General features: G+C 41.3%; 1 protein-coding gene across 7 annotated transcripts in view; it reads left to right on the forward strand.

Moving 5' to 3' along the window:
• The window catches only part of PDZD2 (PDZ domain containing 2), a 487038-nt gene that overhangs the window by 359129 nt on the left and 113796 nt on the right, over positions 1 to 14113 (forward strand). For all 7 annotated transcript variants that reach the window (XM_033933443.1, XM_033933453.1, XM_033933424.1 and 4 more), the window contains one exon: positions 7227 to 7344. In XM_033933443.1, coding sequence (XP_033789334.1) covers positions 7227 to 7344 — 118 coding nt within the window. The remainder of the gene's footprint in view (positions 1 to 7226; positions 7345 to 14113) is intronic.

Raw genomic sequence — 14113 nt, forward strand, 5'->3', positions numbered from 1 at the left:
CCTCATCTGGAAGCCTTCCCTCTGATGTTGCGACATCAAAGAGAAGTCTTCCGGTTCAGGCGCAGAACGCGTGTAGGAGTCACTGCCCGTGGTTTTGTGCACTGAATCAGTGAGGCAGAGGGAGCTGGCTCAAAGATAACGCCGCATCGATCGCACCGTGGACCGGCAGTTGAAGAAAACTGTTTTGGGCCTGATGCATGTGCTGGCCCTGTGGACCGGCAAGAAATTTCTGTGGACCGGCACAGGTCCATGGACCGGTGGTTGAAGAACATTGGTCTAGCCCCAATATTGATGACTTCCTTCGTAAATATTTGAAAGGTATTAGTGAACAAAGAAATCTTTTTCAGCCAGGGAAGCCATGAAAGTAGAGGCCACTAAATGAAGCTGCAAGGAGGGAAACAAAATCGATATCAGGAAATACTTTTTTACAAAAAGAGTGGTAGATGCCCAGTGAAGGTGGTGGAAACCAGAACAGTGATGGAATTCAAAAAGGCATGACACAGAGAAGATCCCTATATTGCAAGAGGATGAAATCAAAGCAATAAAAAATGATTTTCACATATAGAGAAGTGTAACCTATATAGAGCAGCGGGTACATTCCTAAATAAAGGCACAGAGAAGGTAACCTAACATTACTGTGATTCTAGCCATCTTGCTGGGCAGACTAGATGGGCCACGCTGGTCTTTATCTGCCATCTTTTACAGTATTACTATGCTTTCTTTTATGCGGTCTCCATGTAAGCATTTCTTGGGAGGAGCAGAAGAAGTGTTGTAATATAGGAATAAATTTTATAAAATTTGCATGTAGATGCTTAAAGTGTATGCATGTATTTATACCATCTCTTAGAGAAGCCGTGACTGTGTGCTATTGGGTTTAGATCTGGGAGCCTATTTTTAAAGGCATATAAGCACCTAAGTTGCTTTTATAAAGTAGGCTTAACATAGGTGCAATTTTAGACTTTCTCATTTAGACGTCCTATTATAAATTCAAGGCCTAAGTGGGCCTCTGGAATGAAGAGGCATTTAGTCAACAGCTGGAAGAATGAGACAGGAGGCTTTTTAAAAACATGGAACCCAATATTCAAAAAAAGATGAGCTCCTAAATTTAGGCTCCTAAGTTAGACCCCTAAATTGTGCTCCATTTTCAGCAAAACTTAGGCACCTAAGTGTTCAATTGAAAGTTCATCTTAATTAGGACCTTAAAAGTTATCAGGGTCTGCGCTGTTCCTGATGTGCCGGCCTGCACTAAAAACCACTTCCGCAGTTTTATAAAAAGAGGGGTAAGCTAAGTAACTCTTTTATTGAGTATTGGTTTATAACTAGGATGGGTTTCTGAATGGCTTGCATGGACACACTATGAAAAGTTCATCTATAAAAGCCTAATTGTTTAAAAGTGTATTATTGTGGACATCAAGTGAAATATAAGAATTTAGATAAAGAAGATTGGATGTGAGTCATGTTATGTGAAGTTTTTTTCAGACCTATGATGATATAGGATTTATATGATTTATTGCAAATTGAGGAGCCAAAATATATTGAGGAATGTTTTTCTCGACTGTATGTTGGTGTTTATGGTCTCAGGCCCTGATTCTGAAAAATGCATCTAAATATAGGCGCCGTTTAGGCTTCTAAGTTAGGCGTCCTTTGTAGAATCGCACTCAGCGATGTTCAGCACTGTTTAGATGTCTAACTTTGTAGGCGTCCTTTAAAGAAGTGGAGGGGCATAATCGAAAGGGACGTCTAAATCTATTTATGTCCATTTCGCAAGTCGTCCAAAGTGAAAAAGAGCCTGACACATTTTCGAAAGAAACGTCCAACTTTTTTTTACTTTCGAAAATCGTTTAATTATACGTCCTGCCGATCTGATCGTCCAAGCCGCTAAATCATCCATCTTTATACCACATTTCCGTCCAATAAGTGCTCTGGTTAAAAACTGTTTTTACAAACTAAGAATGATTCGATCATTGACCCCTTTTCTTGAAACCAGTTCTCTCAACATTTTGATCCATTCACTCATAATTTCAAAAATAGATTATTGCAATTCGCTTTTAAAAGGTATATATCACAAAGATTTGAAACGTCTGCAACTAATTCAAAATACGGCAATTAAGTTAATCTACAGAGCAACAAAGTATGACCACGTTACTCCTCTGTTAAAAGATGCCCACTGGTTACCTATCTCACACAGGATAACCTACAAAATTGCCCTTTTGACATTTAAAACTATGCAGACTAATTCCCCAGCTTTTATTGATCGAATATTAATTCCCTATGATCCACCAAGATCTTTAAGATCCATAACCCAATCCAATTTAAATATCCCCTCCTTAAAAATAATCGGTACACGTCGAACCTCTATTTTCTCTGTAACAGCTCCTACTATTTGGAACGCTCTTCCGCTTTATCTAAAAACAGAAAATAATTTAAAAACGTTTAAAAGTAGCTTAAAATGTTTCCTTTTTAAAGATGCTTTTAATTGAAGTTATTATTTCATTATTATTTTTTTTTTTTTTTCTCTTTCTCTTCTTTTCTTTTCTCTTTTCTCTCCTTCTTTTTTCTCCATTAAGTCCTGCCCTTTTGTTTTTTTCCCTTAATGTCTCTCTCATTTACTATAATTATTGTATTTCCTCCCTTCTTCCTTCATGTATCGTTTGTTAGTGCGTCCTTATTTAACCTAGTACGTGTTGTAGTTCGTCTAATAATTTTGTATTTTCGTTTTTTTTAAATAAGTTTGTTTTAATGGTAATTCTGTTTGTTACAATGTTATTTTATCAAGTGCTTTGTACAACGCTTTGCAGAATCGATAAAGCGTTCAATCAAGAAACTAATTAAACAATAAACAATAAAACAATAAACAAGTCCAAAACGCCTAGAACAAGCCATGTTGGACGTGGGAGGGGTCTGCAAAGTGATGGACTGCACACCCAGACATGCCACCTAAATAGTGGAGTACCTTACACGGCACTGCTGTGAACTTCACAAAAAGGGTGCCATGGCTTCTCCTCACTACAGCTCCCTTATAGGTGACAGTGAGCCCCCAAACCACCTCTAGAATCCCCTAGACTAAACTAAACTAAACCTTGGGTTTATATACCGCACCATCTCCACGAATGTGGAGCTCGGCACGGTTTACAGGAAGAAAGATGAGAGAGGAACTACAGTGGAGAGATTAAAGAGTTAGGTGTAAAGGGGGAAGGTGAGAGGCCTAAGAGGGGGAAGTGTTACAGTTTTGAGAATAGCCAGGTTTTTAGGTGTTTGCGGAAGAGTTGGAGGGAGCTTGAGGTTCGGAGAGGGGAGGGGAGGTTATTCCAGATCTCAGTGATTCTAAAGGGGAGGGATGACCCAAGTTTGCCTACATGGGAAATACCTTTTATGGAAGGGAAGGATAGTTTAAAACTTTGGGAGGATCTGGAGGAAGTAGGGGTTGGGGAGTTCCAGGATAGAGGGATAACGGCAGGAAGGATGCCATGTAGGATCTTGTAGGCCAGACACGCACATTTGAAGTGAATCCTGGGGATTACTGGGAGCCAATGGAGCTTAGACAGGAGTGGTGAGACGTGATGAAATTTGCTTTTCGCGAAAACAAGCTTAGCTGCGGCGTTCTGAATCCGCTGAAGTCTGTGGAGGCTTTTCTTGGTTAGGCTGAGGTAGATAGAATTGCAATAATCCAATCTGGAGAGGATGATGGATTGTACTAGGACTGCGAAGTGTTTTTGGTGAAAATAGGGTCTGACTTTCCTTAGCATGTGAAGGCTGAAGAAGCATTTCTTCACCAGGGATTGGAGATGTTCGTTGAAGGATAGAGAAGAGTCTAAGGTGACACCCAGAACTTTGCTTGAGAACTCGAGCTGTAATGGGGGGCCGGTGGACAATGGGATGGAGGAAGGTAGATGGTCTAATTTTTGGCCGAGCCAAAGGAGTTTTGTTTTGGACTCGTTTAGTTTCATATGCATTGTGAATGCCCAGGATTGGAGGTTCTTTATGCATGAGGATATGTTCGTGGAGAGGTTAGTGAGGTAGACCCACTTATCTACCACCCCAATAGCCCTTATGGCTGCAGGAGCCACTTATATGCCAGTATAAAAGGAATTTGGGGGTGTATAGGGCAGTGCACATGTTTCAGTATCAATGCAGTGATTACAGGGGCTTATGAGCATGGGTCCTCCTCTCTATGAGTCCCTAACCTACCCCCAAGATGCCTTAAGCTGCCTCTGGGCTGGACGACTAGGCTTTCCTATGCCAGGCGGCCAGGTGATGATGGTCTGGAGACTGAAATTTAAAGTTGTGAATAAAATTTTTATGGGGTGGTGGGGTTGGTGATCACTGGGATAGTTTGTGGGGGTCTGTGTTATGTCTTTGCAGTGCTTATCTGGTGAGTTTAAGTGGGTTTTTGTGACTTACATGGTCTAAGTCACAACGTCCAAGTTCCGTCTAGACTCTGTTGTAAAACTTTCGGTTATAAATGCTGTACGACTAAGTCTAAGCCGGCCCATGTCCCGCCCTCGACACGCCTCCCGAAACGCCCCGTTTAGCTTTGAACGTTAAGCGGCACATGAAGGCCTAGGTTTTTTTAAAATATGTCCAAAACCCAGTTTTATTCTCGGCGCTTGGATGTTTTTGAGAAATGTTCGTCCAAGTGCCGACTTAGGCCAGTTTTGGGACGTTTTTCTCTTTTGATTATGAGCCCCTTAGATTTTAGGTGAGATTTAGACGTCCAAACAATGTCCTTAATGTTATAACATTTTATTATTATGTTATTAGAATGGCAATTTTATACTGGTTTTCATTATAGTTATAATACTGGGAGTTGGATCTGTTTAATGCTTTATTTATTTCTCTTCCATCAGACAGAGTGACTGGGATTCGAACCAGCGACATTAGGGTAGAAGGCTGTAGGTTTAACCAGTGTGCTACAGAGTGAGCTAACAAGCTGCAAAGCAATTGTAATACTAGGTCTTATAGGCATTATAAGGAAGTCTACTTTTGAGCATAGTTTAGGCTTCAGATAGACCTGAGTTCTAAGGATGGAACTTAGGCACAGTTTGGACGTCCTTAATGCGATCTGCTAAATAGCTCTCTGGGTTTTTATTTTTGCTTTATTAAGCTCAAAATACATTTAATAAGCCACCACATAAACAGGGCACATCAATACAAAGATATTGCATGCAAAACCTTCTGTTTTTCTGGGCAAACAGTAATGGTATTTGCTAATTAGAGGAAAAGATCCATTAACTGAAACACAGCACATGAAAAAAACAGCTTTATGTTTTTTGCTAAAAAGCTACCCTTTTTTTCTCACTAAAGATTGCTCCAATCAGTTCATTCTTGAATGCAAAGAAAGCACATGGCAAAAATATATAGATTGCATATATAATTTCATTTGCAAAAGGTTAAAAACAGAAAAAAACAGATACAGATCTTAGCATGGCTTCTACTTCATTGCAAATTACAGTTTGCAGCTGCACAATGGTGACCTCATTGTGAGATCATCAAGGTGCACCTGCAAGATAGAATGCCACAATTAAAATATGTGCTGGGGTAGCTGGTTCGGATTTGAACCCATGACTTCTGGAAGATGAACACAGGGATTTTACTTATTGAGCTATAGCAGCTTCCAGGCAGGTGTCTCTGACTATCCTGTGATATGATAACTTAGCATATCATATCACAGGTCATGGGTTTGAATCCTAACCAGCTCCCCCAGCACATATTTTAATTGTGGCATTCTACCTTGCAGGTGCACCTTGATGATCTCACAATGAGGTCACCATTGTGCAGCTGCAAATCGTCATTTGCAATGAAGTAGAAGCCATACTAAGGTTTGTATCTGTTTTTAACCTTTTGCAAATGAAGTTATATATGCAATCTATATATTTTTGTCATGTGCTTTTTTTGCTTTCACGAATGAGCTGATTGGAGCACTGTTTAGTCAGAAAAAGGGGTAGCTTTTTAGCAAGAAAACTAAAGCTATATTTTTCATGTGCTGTACTTCAGTTAATGGATCTTTTCCTCTAATTAGCAAATAACATTGCTGTTTGTCCACAAAAATCGAAAGTTTTGCATGCAATATATCTGTTCTGATGTGCCCTGTTTATGTGGTGGCTTATTAAATGTATTTTGAGCTTAATAAAGCAAAAATAAAAACCCAGAGAGCTATTTAGCAGATTGCATTAAGGACGTCCAAACTGTGCCTAAGTTCCATCCTTAGAACTCAGGTCTATCTAAAGCTCAAACTAAGCTCAAAAGTAGACCTGATTTTAATTTGCCTACAATATAGGCATGATATGGATGCCCTAGGTCACTCAGTGTTATGTCAATGAATTGAAGGACGCCCAAATTGAATCATTGCCCATACCACGCCCACGCCTATTGAGTTAGGCGCGAGTTTTAAACATGGGCATCCTGAAATTGTGGCTGTGTCTACAAAGTGGCATCTATGTCCTTTGGTTGCCTAAGTACCAATTATCGCTTGTTAAGACCCTTAATTGGCTCATTAACCAGTTAGATTGGACGCCTAAAGCACGCCTAACTTTAGGCATGACTTAGGCGCCCTTTATAGAATCGGGGCCTCAGTGTCTTGAGTGAGTGAATGAATGCATGCCCCAAGAAGACCTTAATAGCAGTGCATTTATTAAGTTAATTATCAGCTGAATATTATTTCTGACATGCTATGTATTAGGGAAGATGTCTCAGAAATTCAAAACAAGTTCCTTTATGTCAAAATGTAATGGCCAATTGCTTAAAGAAACTATTCTGATATTTTTCTCACCAAAGTTCACCCACCTAACTCATATCACAAACACAGCAAACCAAAGTGTCCCTGTACATAAACAGCCCAAAGCACAGTTATATATAAAAAAAAAACATTTTCTGTGTGTAAAACAGGCTTTACATGCAAATAAATCATTAAAATTACTCCATTTTATCTGGATTATCTTCTGTTTTGTTGTAAGTATCTGTCCCTGCTAATGTTTACTATGCCTTCAATATATCATACAGTAAAAAGGCTTTATAAAATTAGTCCTGTAATGTCTGTCCTAACTATTTTAATAAATGTGTTTCTACGATACACTATACTTATGTGATTGTATTTTTGTAGTGAACTATATAAATACATCTATGGAGGTCCACTGAAATTTGAATATGATGGCATAACAGAAAAAACACTTTTACCCTTTTTGGTGATTATTAATAAAACTTTGGAACTATACTGTTTAATTTCACAGAATCAGGCGTTGGATTGGGGATTGGTGTTTGTTGTCTTACATTAGAAAACAGCCTTCCAGGAATTTACATTCACAGTCTGGCTCCGGGGTCTGTGGCCATGATGGATGGTAGACTAAGGTCGGTTGATGTATTTTATCTCATAAAACCTTATTTATTTCCTAACTTGGCAAAATACTTGATTGTCTCAGCTTTAAATCTATATTCTCAAATATCATCTCTAGCTTGAGACTGGTCATCAGAATGAGAGTATCATGCTAAAATAAAATATTTTTTAGGTTTTAAGCTGCATTCTAGGTAACCATGTTGTACACAGGTATATTAAATAGCTAATGCACTGTATGGAACTGTCTCCTAGAAAAATTTAGATCCACTATTGGAGAAGTTATATGGGGGTATATGTAATTCAAATGAGATCTCCTGTTTGGGAAAAGTGAAAAAAACTGTAAAAATACCACTGTGCAAGCTATCCCTGCTCAAGTATATTTCTAATGTCGTCTTTGGTTGTCTGCACAAGAAAAATGCTTATGTACAACACAGATAAGAACATAAGAATTGCCGCTGGGTCAGACCATGGTCCATCGTGCCTAGTAGTCTGCTCCCGCGGTGGCCCTTAGGTCAAAAACCAGTGCCCTAACTGAGACTAGCCTTACCTTCGTACGTTCTGGTTCAGCAGGAACTTGTCTTACTTTGTCTTGAATCCCTGGAGGGTGTTTTCCCCTATAACAGCCTCCGGAAGAGCAGGGAGACAGAAGGAAAGAAGGGAAACAAAAAAAGAAAGGGGGCATGAAGAGAGAAAAAAAGAAAGGGAGGCAGGGAGAAAGAAAGTGCAGGGAGAGAGGAGGGAATGAGGTCTGGAGGAGAGGAAACATACAGGCTGAAAGAAGGGAAGAAAGATTAGATGCACAGTCAGAAGAAGAAAGTGCAACCAGAGACTCATGAAATCGCCAGACAATAAAGGTAGGAAAAATGATTTTATTTTAAATTTAGTGATCAAAATGTGTCTGAATTTATATCTGCTGTCTATATTTTGTACTATGGCCCCCTTTTACTAAACTGCAATAGCGGTTTTTAGCTCAGGGAGCCTATGAGCATCGAGAGCAGCGCTGGGCATTCAGCGCAGCTCCCTGCACTAAAAACTGCTATTGTGGTTTAGTAAAAAGGGAGGGAGGTATATTTGTCTATTTTTGTATGGTTGTTACTTAAGTGACAGTGCATAGAGTCATCTTCTTTGACCTCTTTGAAAAAAACCCGAAATAGGAATGATAATTAATATTTTCTCTGTGTACAGTGTGCTTTGTGGTTTTTTTTTAATTTTATTGTTGGTAGATCATTTTGACTTGGTCATTTTAAAAGTAGCTCGCAAGCCCAAAAAGTGTGGGCACCCCTGGCCTACAGCATCCAGGAACTTGGTCTCCCTACCGCAGCCGGAGGTGCCTAGGTTCCAGTCTATCCCCGGATAATTGAAGTCATCCATGATAACTGCATTGCCTCCCTTGCAGTTGCGTTTAATCTCTTCTGTCATCTCTCCATCAGTTTCTTCGGACTGCCCTGGTAGTAGATGCCGATCTTCGTTTCCGTTCCTTTTGTTCCTGGAATTTTGGCCCATAGAGATTCTACCTTATTTTTCGTTTCTGGCGTGTTCTCTCCAGTAGACTCAATTCCCTCTTTGATGTATAGAGCAATACCCCCACCTTTTTGACCTACTCTGTCTCTACGGTATAGCTTGTATTCCGGTAGCACAGTGTCCCAGGCGTTTTCCTCGTTCCACTATGTTTCCGTGACGTCGATGATGTCAAGGTTATCTTTTTGTGCCATAGCTTCCAATTTCCCCATCTTATTTCTTAGGTTACTAGCATTTAGTGGTGTATTCTCTGCAGTGTTGTGGTTTCCTTGGGGATATTTATAGATTATGTTAATGTACTTTACAGAAGTAAGTAAATAACCTTTATAATGCTTGCAGTAGGTAGCAAATCTCAGATGTTAGGACTGCAGGCTGTTTACATGAATAAATAGTATAATATCTACATCTGGACTTTTCCCAGAGCTTTGTGTCAGGCACTGCCTCTGGGAAAAGCTGCACTATTTCCTTCCAACATCAGTTTGGTTCTTGGTGTGCTTGATCTGTGTGGTGTCTCAACTTCTTGATTGTTTGCACTGTTTTACAAGAAAAATATGAAAGTTTAACTCAAATCTCATTGAGAGCAGCACAATCCTGAAGGGAAACAGAGCAGTTGTTCTAGAGCAGGGGTGCCCACACTTTTTGGGCTTGCGAGCTACTTTTAAAATGACCAAGTCAAAATGATCTACCAACAATAAAATTTAAAAAAAACACAACGCACACTGTACGCATAGAAAATGTTAATTATCATTCCTATTCCAGGGTTTTTCAAAGAGGTCAAAGCAGATGACTCTATGCACTATCACCTCAGTAACAACCATACAAAAATAGACAAATATACCCCCCTCCCTTTTTACTAAACCACGATAGCAGTTTTTAGAGCGCAGGGAGCTGTGCTGAATGCCCAGCGCTGCTCTCGACGCTCATAGGCTCCCTGCGCTAAAAAACTCTATTGCGGTTTAGTAAAAGGGGACCTTAGTGTAAAATATAGACAGCAGATATAAATTGAGACACATTTCGATCACTAAATTTAAAATAAAATCATTTTTCCTACCTTGTCTGGTGATTTCATGAGTCTCTGGTTGCACTTTCTTCTTCTGACTGTGCATCCAGTCTTTCTTCCCTTCTTTCAGCCTGTATGCTTCCTCTCCTCCACACCTCATTCCCTCCCCCAACTTTTCCTTCCTCTCCCCTGCCCTTTCTTTCTCTCTGCCTCCCTTTCCTTTTTTTCTGTTTCTCTTCTTTCCTTCTGTCTCCCTGCCTGCCCTTTTTCTTTCTTTCTTTCTCCCTGCCCTCCCCCAAGACACTGCCACTGCCATCGGGGACCCAAACTGCCATCGGGGACCAGGACCCAAACCGCCACCAATAACAGGCCCGAAAGCCGACGCCAATAACACGCCCAAAAGCCGACGCCGCCCCAACCTCTCCCTGCTTCGGCCGACCAGCATCACGAGGAACTGTTGGGGGAAATGCTGCCGGGTCCTGCCTTCGCGGAAACAGAAAGTAGGCAGGACCCGGCAGCAAGAAGAGGAAATGCTTCACTAACATGTCTCCCGCCTTAGCCCGTAGCGAACGCTTGTTTCAGGGCTCTCAACATGTGCGTGCAGGCTTCCCTTCTCCCCCCCCTCCCCGGGCATAACTTCCAGTTTCGGAGGGAAGAGAAGAGAAGCCTGCACGCACACGTTAGAGCCCGGAGCATAAGTTCGCTAGGGGCTGAAATCTCCAAGCCGGTTTTTTTGGGGTTTTTTTTAATGTTCAGCAGCGGCAGATGACAGCTGGGCGGACCGCCCAGCTAAAAGGCCCTAGGGAGAACACTGGAGAGGAAGGCTGATCGGCCCATAGATCAGGACGGCAACACGAGTGCGATCGACTCGAGTTGCCTTCCTGAGCTACTGGTCGATCGCGATCGACGCGTTGGGCACCCCTGTTCTAGAGGCAGTGCTAGCAGCAAGCCTCTGGTTAAAGGAGGGGGTAGTGGGAAAGTTTTAGGGGAAATAAGTAAGTCAGGGACAGGGCTGCTACTGGGGTTTTTTCCACCACCTTAATTCTAAATGGACTACGAGGACCAGCGCAAGGTGTAGAATTTATACCTCTCGTCCCCCCCCCCCCCAATCTCATCAGTCTACCCCCTCCACAGGCCAGCATCTCCTTTCTCTCCCCCACCCCCATCTATCATTCCCCTTCTGTCTACCCTCCCCTTCCCAGGGCAGCAGAATGCCTTTTACATGGGTAGATCTAAATACTGCCCCCAGCTCCACCTCCAGTTCCTACGCCAATTTACAGTTATATAAGGGGGAATATATATGATTTACATAATATTAACTTGTGTTATTTGAGCATGTATGTTATAGAATACTGTCACATGTATATAATGACAAACACCTCAAAATTTCTTGTGAAACACACTAAAATATCCTCAAAGTTTAGCTAAAACGCAAGAGAAAATATCCTAGTGGATATAAGAGAGAACTATTTGTAGTTTGAATACTGGTGCCTTTCCTGACGAAGCTCTTGTAATTTGAGCGAAACGGAGATCTTCCGTCGTCATGTCTAGAAGCTAAGTACTTCAGAATTCCTATATTGCTGAATGAGAAAGTACTATCTGATAAATGAGGATATCACCACGTTAACAACACTTAAGAATGATTTGAAAAATGTTGGATGCAGCTAATATGCAAATAAGCAAATAGGCAAATAAGATTTGCATAATATTTAATTGTTTTTAAAATAAAACAAGGACAAAATAATACCAGAAGAAATAATAATAATAATAAAAAATTAATAAAGTAGGTTTTGATAAAATAGAGAAATTAGGAGAATATACAGGACCAATGATAGCTCACCCTATGGCTACTGGCTCGTAATATACAGCGAGCCTTTAGCTGTGAGCGCTTGAGATCCTTAAGTAGTTCTCCCTTATATCCACTGGGATATTTTCTCTTGCGTTTTAGCTAAACTTTGAGGACATGTATATAATGCACACTTATGTACGTAAGTGCTAGAGTGCTTTTTTTATCATTTACACAAAACGTTTCTTGGTTCATAAATGCAAGGTAGGCATACACAATATTGTAAGTTACACTCTTAAGTACCATATTTAGACATGAATGGTGGTGGTTAGTCCCTGACTCAGAGAAGCACGCAGTGTCTGCAGCCAAACTCAACTAAGGATAGGCCGAGCAGCAGCAGCAGCAGCAAAATGAGATGCCCCCATTGCTCTAAAAACAATTATAATTTTAAATATCTATTAAAATTGTTAAATAATACAAACTATTCATTACAACCTCATAACACCAAATCTATGAGTAATACAATTATGCAAGTGTAAAAAGCTGCACACAATTTTAAAGTGCATGGTAAGCTGGTGAAAGGGGCAGCTGGGAGGGCTAATGCTGCTAGCTGTGATCTCCTGTCATGCTTATCATGCGTACTGTGATTAGGAAGCACTCCTGGAGTGAATGGGGGAATCCACTGGGCCCTGAGTCTTTAAATAAAGAATACTGACTTAGGTCAAAACACAACCTCAACGTAACAAATATATGAATTTCTGATGTTTAAGCAGCATTGTAGGTCTTGGTCAATATCACCGGCTTTAGCAGGAGCCCTTCAGCCTCGGGCAGCTTAGTTCAAGAGTATCAGAGAGTTAAATAAGCAAAAGTAAATTCCTGTTCCCTGCATTTGCCAAATATAACATGGCTGAAAGTTAAGAAAAACTTCAGAGGGGCACCACTTTTTAATATCCAAGTTTAGGGTGTCCCATCCTTCCATCAAGCATCTCTTCTACCACTGAGGAGGGAGGGCTTTTATATCTTTGCAGCACTTCTCCTCCTTTCTGCTTTGAGATGGGGCTCTGTGATGTTCCTGACAGGCTGTTCCTTCAGCAAGTGCCCTCAGTCTCTCTCTGTAGTATGCATCAGCTCCCATACAGGTCATTGGTGAGACCCCACTTGGAGTATTGTGTTCAGTTTTGGAGACCATATCTGGTGAAGGACACGAAAGGCTTGAAGCGGTCCAGAGGAGGTTGACGAAAATGATAGGAGGTTTGCGCCAAAAGATGTATGAGAAGAGACTGGATGCCCCGAATATGTATACCTTAGAAGAAAGGAGGGACAGGGGAGATATGATTCAGACGTTCAAATACTTGAAAGGTATTCACGTAGAACAAAATCTTTTCCAGAGAAAGGAAAATGGTAAAACCAGAGGACATAATTTGAGGTTGAGGGGTGGTAGACTCAAGTGCAATGTAAGGAAATTCTTCTTTACGGAGAGGGTGGTGGATGCCTGGAATGTGCTCCCGAGAGAGGTGGTGGAGAAGAAAACGGTGACGGAGTTCAAAAAAGCGTGGGATGAACACAGAGGATCTAGAATAAGAAAATAATTGTAAATATTGAAGAACTAAGGCCAGCACTGGGCAGACTTGCACGGTCTGTGTCTGTATATGGCCATTTGGTGGAGGATGGGCTGGGGAGGGCTTCAATGGCTGGGAGAATGTAGACGAACTGGAGTGAGCTTTGACAGAGACTTCAGTAGTTGGAACCTAAGAACAGTACTGGGCAAAGCTTTGGATTCTTGCCCAGAAATAGCTAAGAAGAAGAAAAAAAAAACCAACAAATTTTTTTGATTGAATCAGGTTGGGCAGACTGGATAGACTACGCATGGCCAAGTCCAGTCCTCGAGATCTACTGGCAGACCAGGTTTTCTGGATATCCACAATGAACATGTATGAGAGAGATTTGCCTACACTGCCTTCTTGGTATGCAGATCTCTCTCATACATGTTCATTGTGAATCTCCAGAAAACCTGGCCTGCCAGTAGATCTCGAGGACCGGAGTTGGGCAGCCCTGGGATAGACCATTTGGGTCTTTTTTCTGTCATAAGAACATAAGAACATAAGAAGTTGCCTCCGCTGAGGCAGACCAGAGGTCCATCTCGCCCAGCGGTCCGCTCCCACGTGGCCCATCAGGCCCATTGCCTGAGCAATGGTCCCAGACTATCCCTATAACCTAAAGCTACTCCTATCTGTACCCCTCAATTCTTTTATCCTCTAGGAACCTATCCAAACCTTCTTTGAAGCCTTGTAACGTGCTCCGGCCTATCACAGCCTCCGGAAGCGCGTTCCAAGTATCCACCACCCTCTGGGTGAAAAAGAACTTTCTGGCATTTGTTCTAAATCTGTCCCCTTTTAATTTCTCCGAGTGTCCCCTTGTACTTGTGGTTGTATGTTACTATGTTTCTTTTCTGGTGTAGTTGGAGAGAGGAGGGTCTGAT

This window comes from Geotrypetes seraphini, chromosome 1, assembly GCF_902459505.1.
Source record: "Geotrypetes seraphini chromosome 1, aGeoSer1.1, whole genome shotgun sequence".
Taxonomy (NCBI): domain Eukaryota; kingdom Metazoa; phylum Chordata; class Amphibia; order Gymnophiona; family Dermophiidae; genus Geotrypetes; species Geotrypetes seraphini.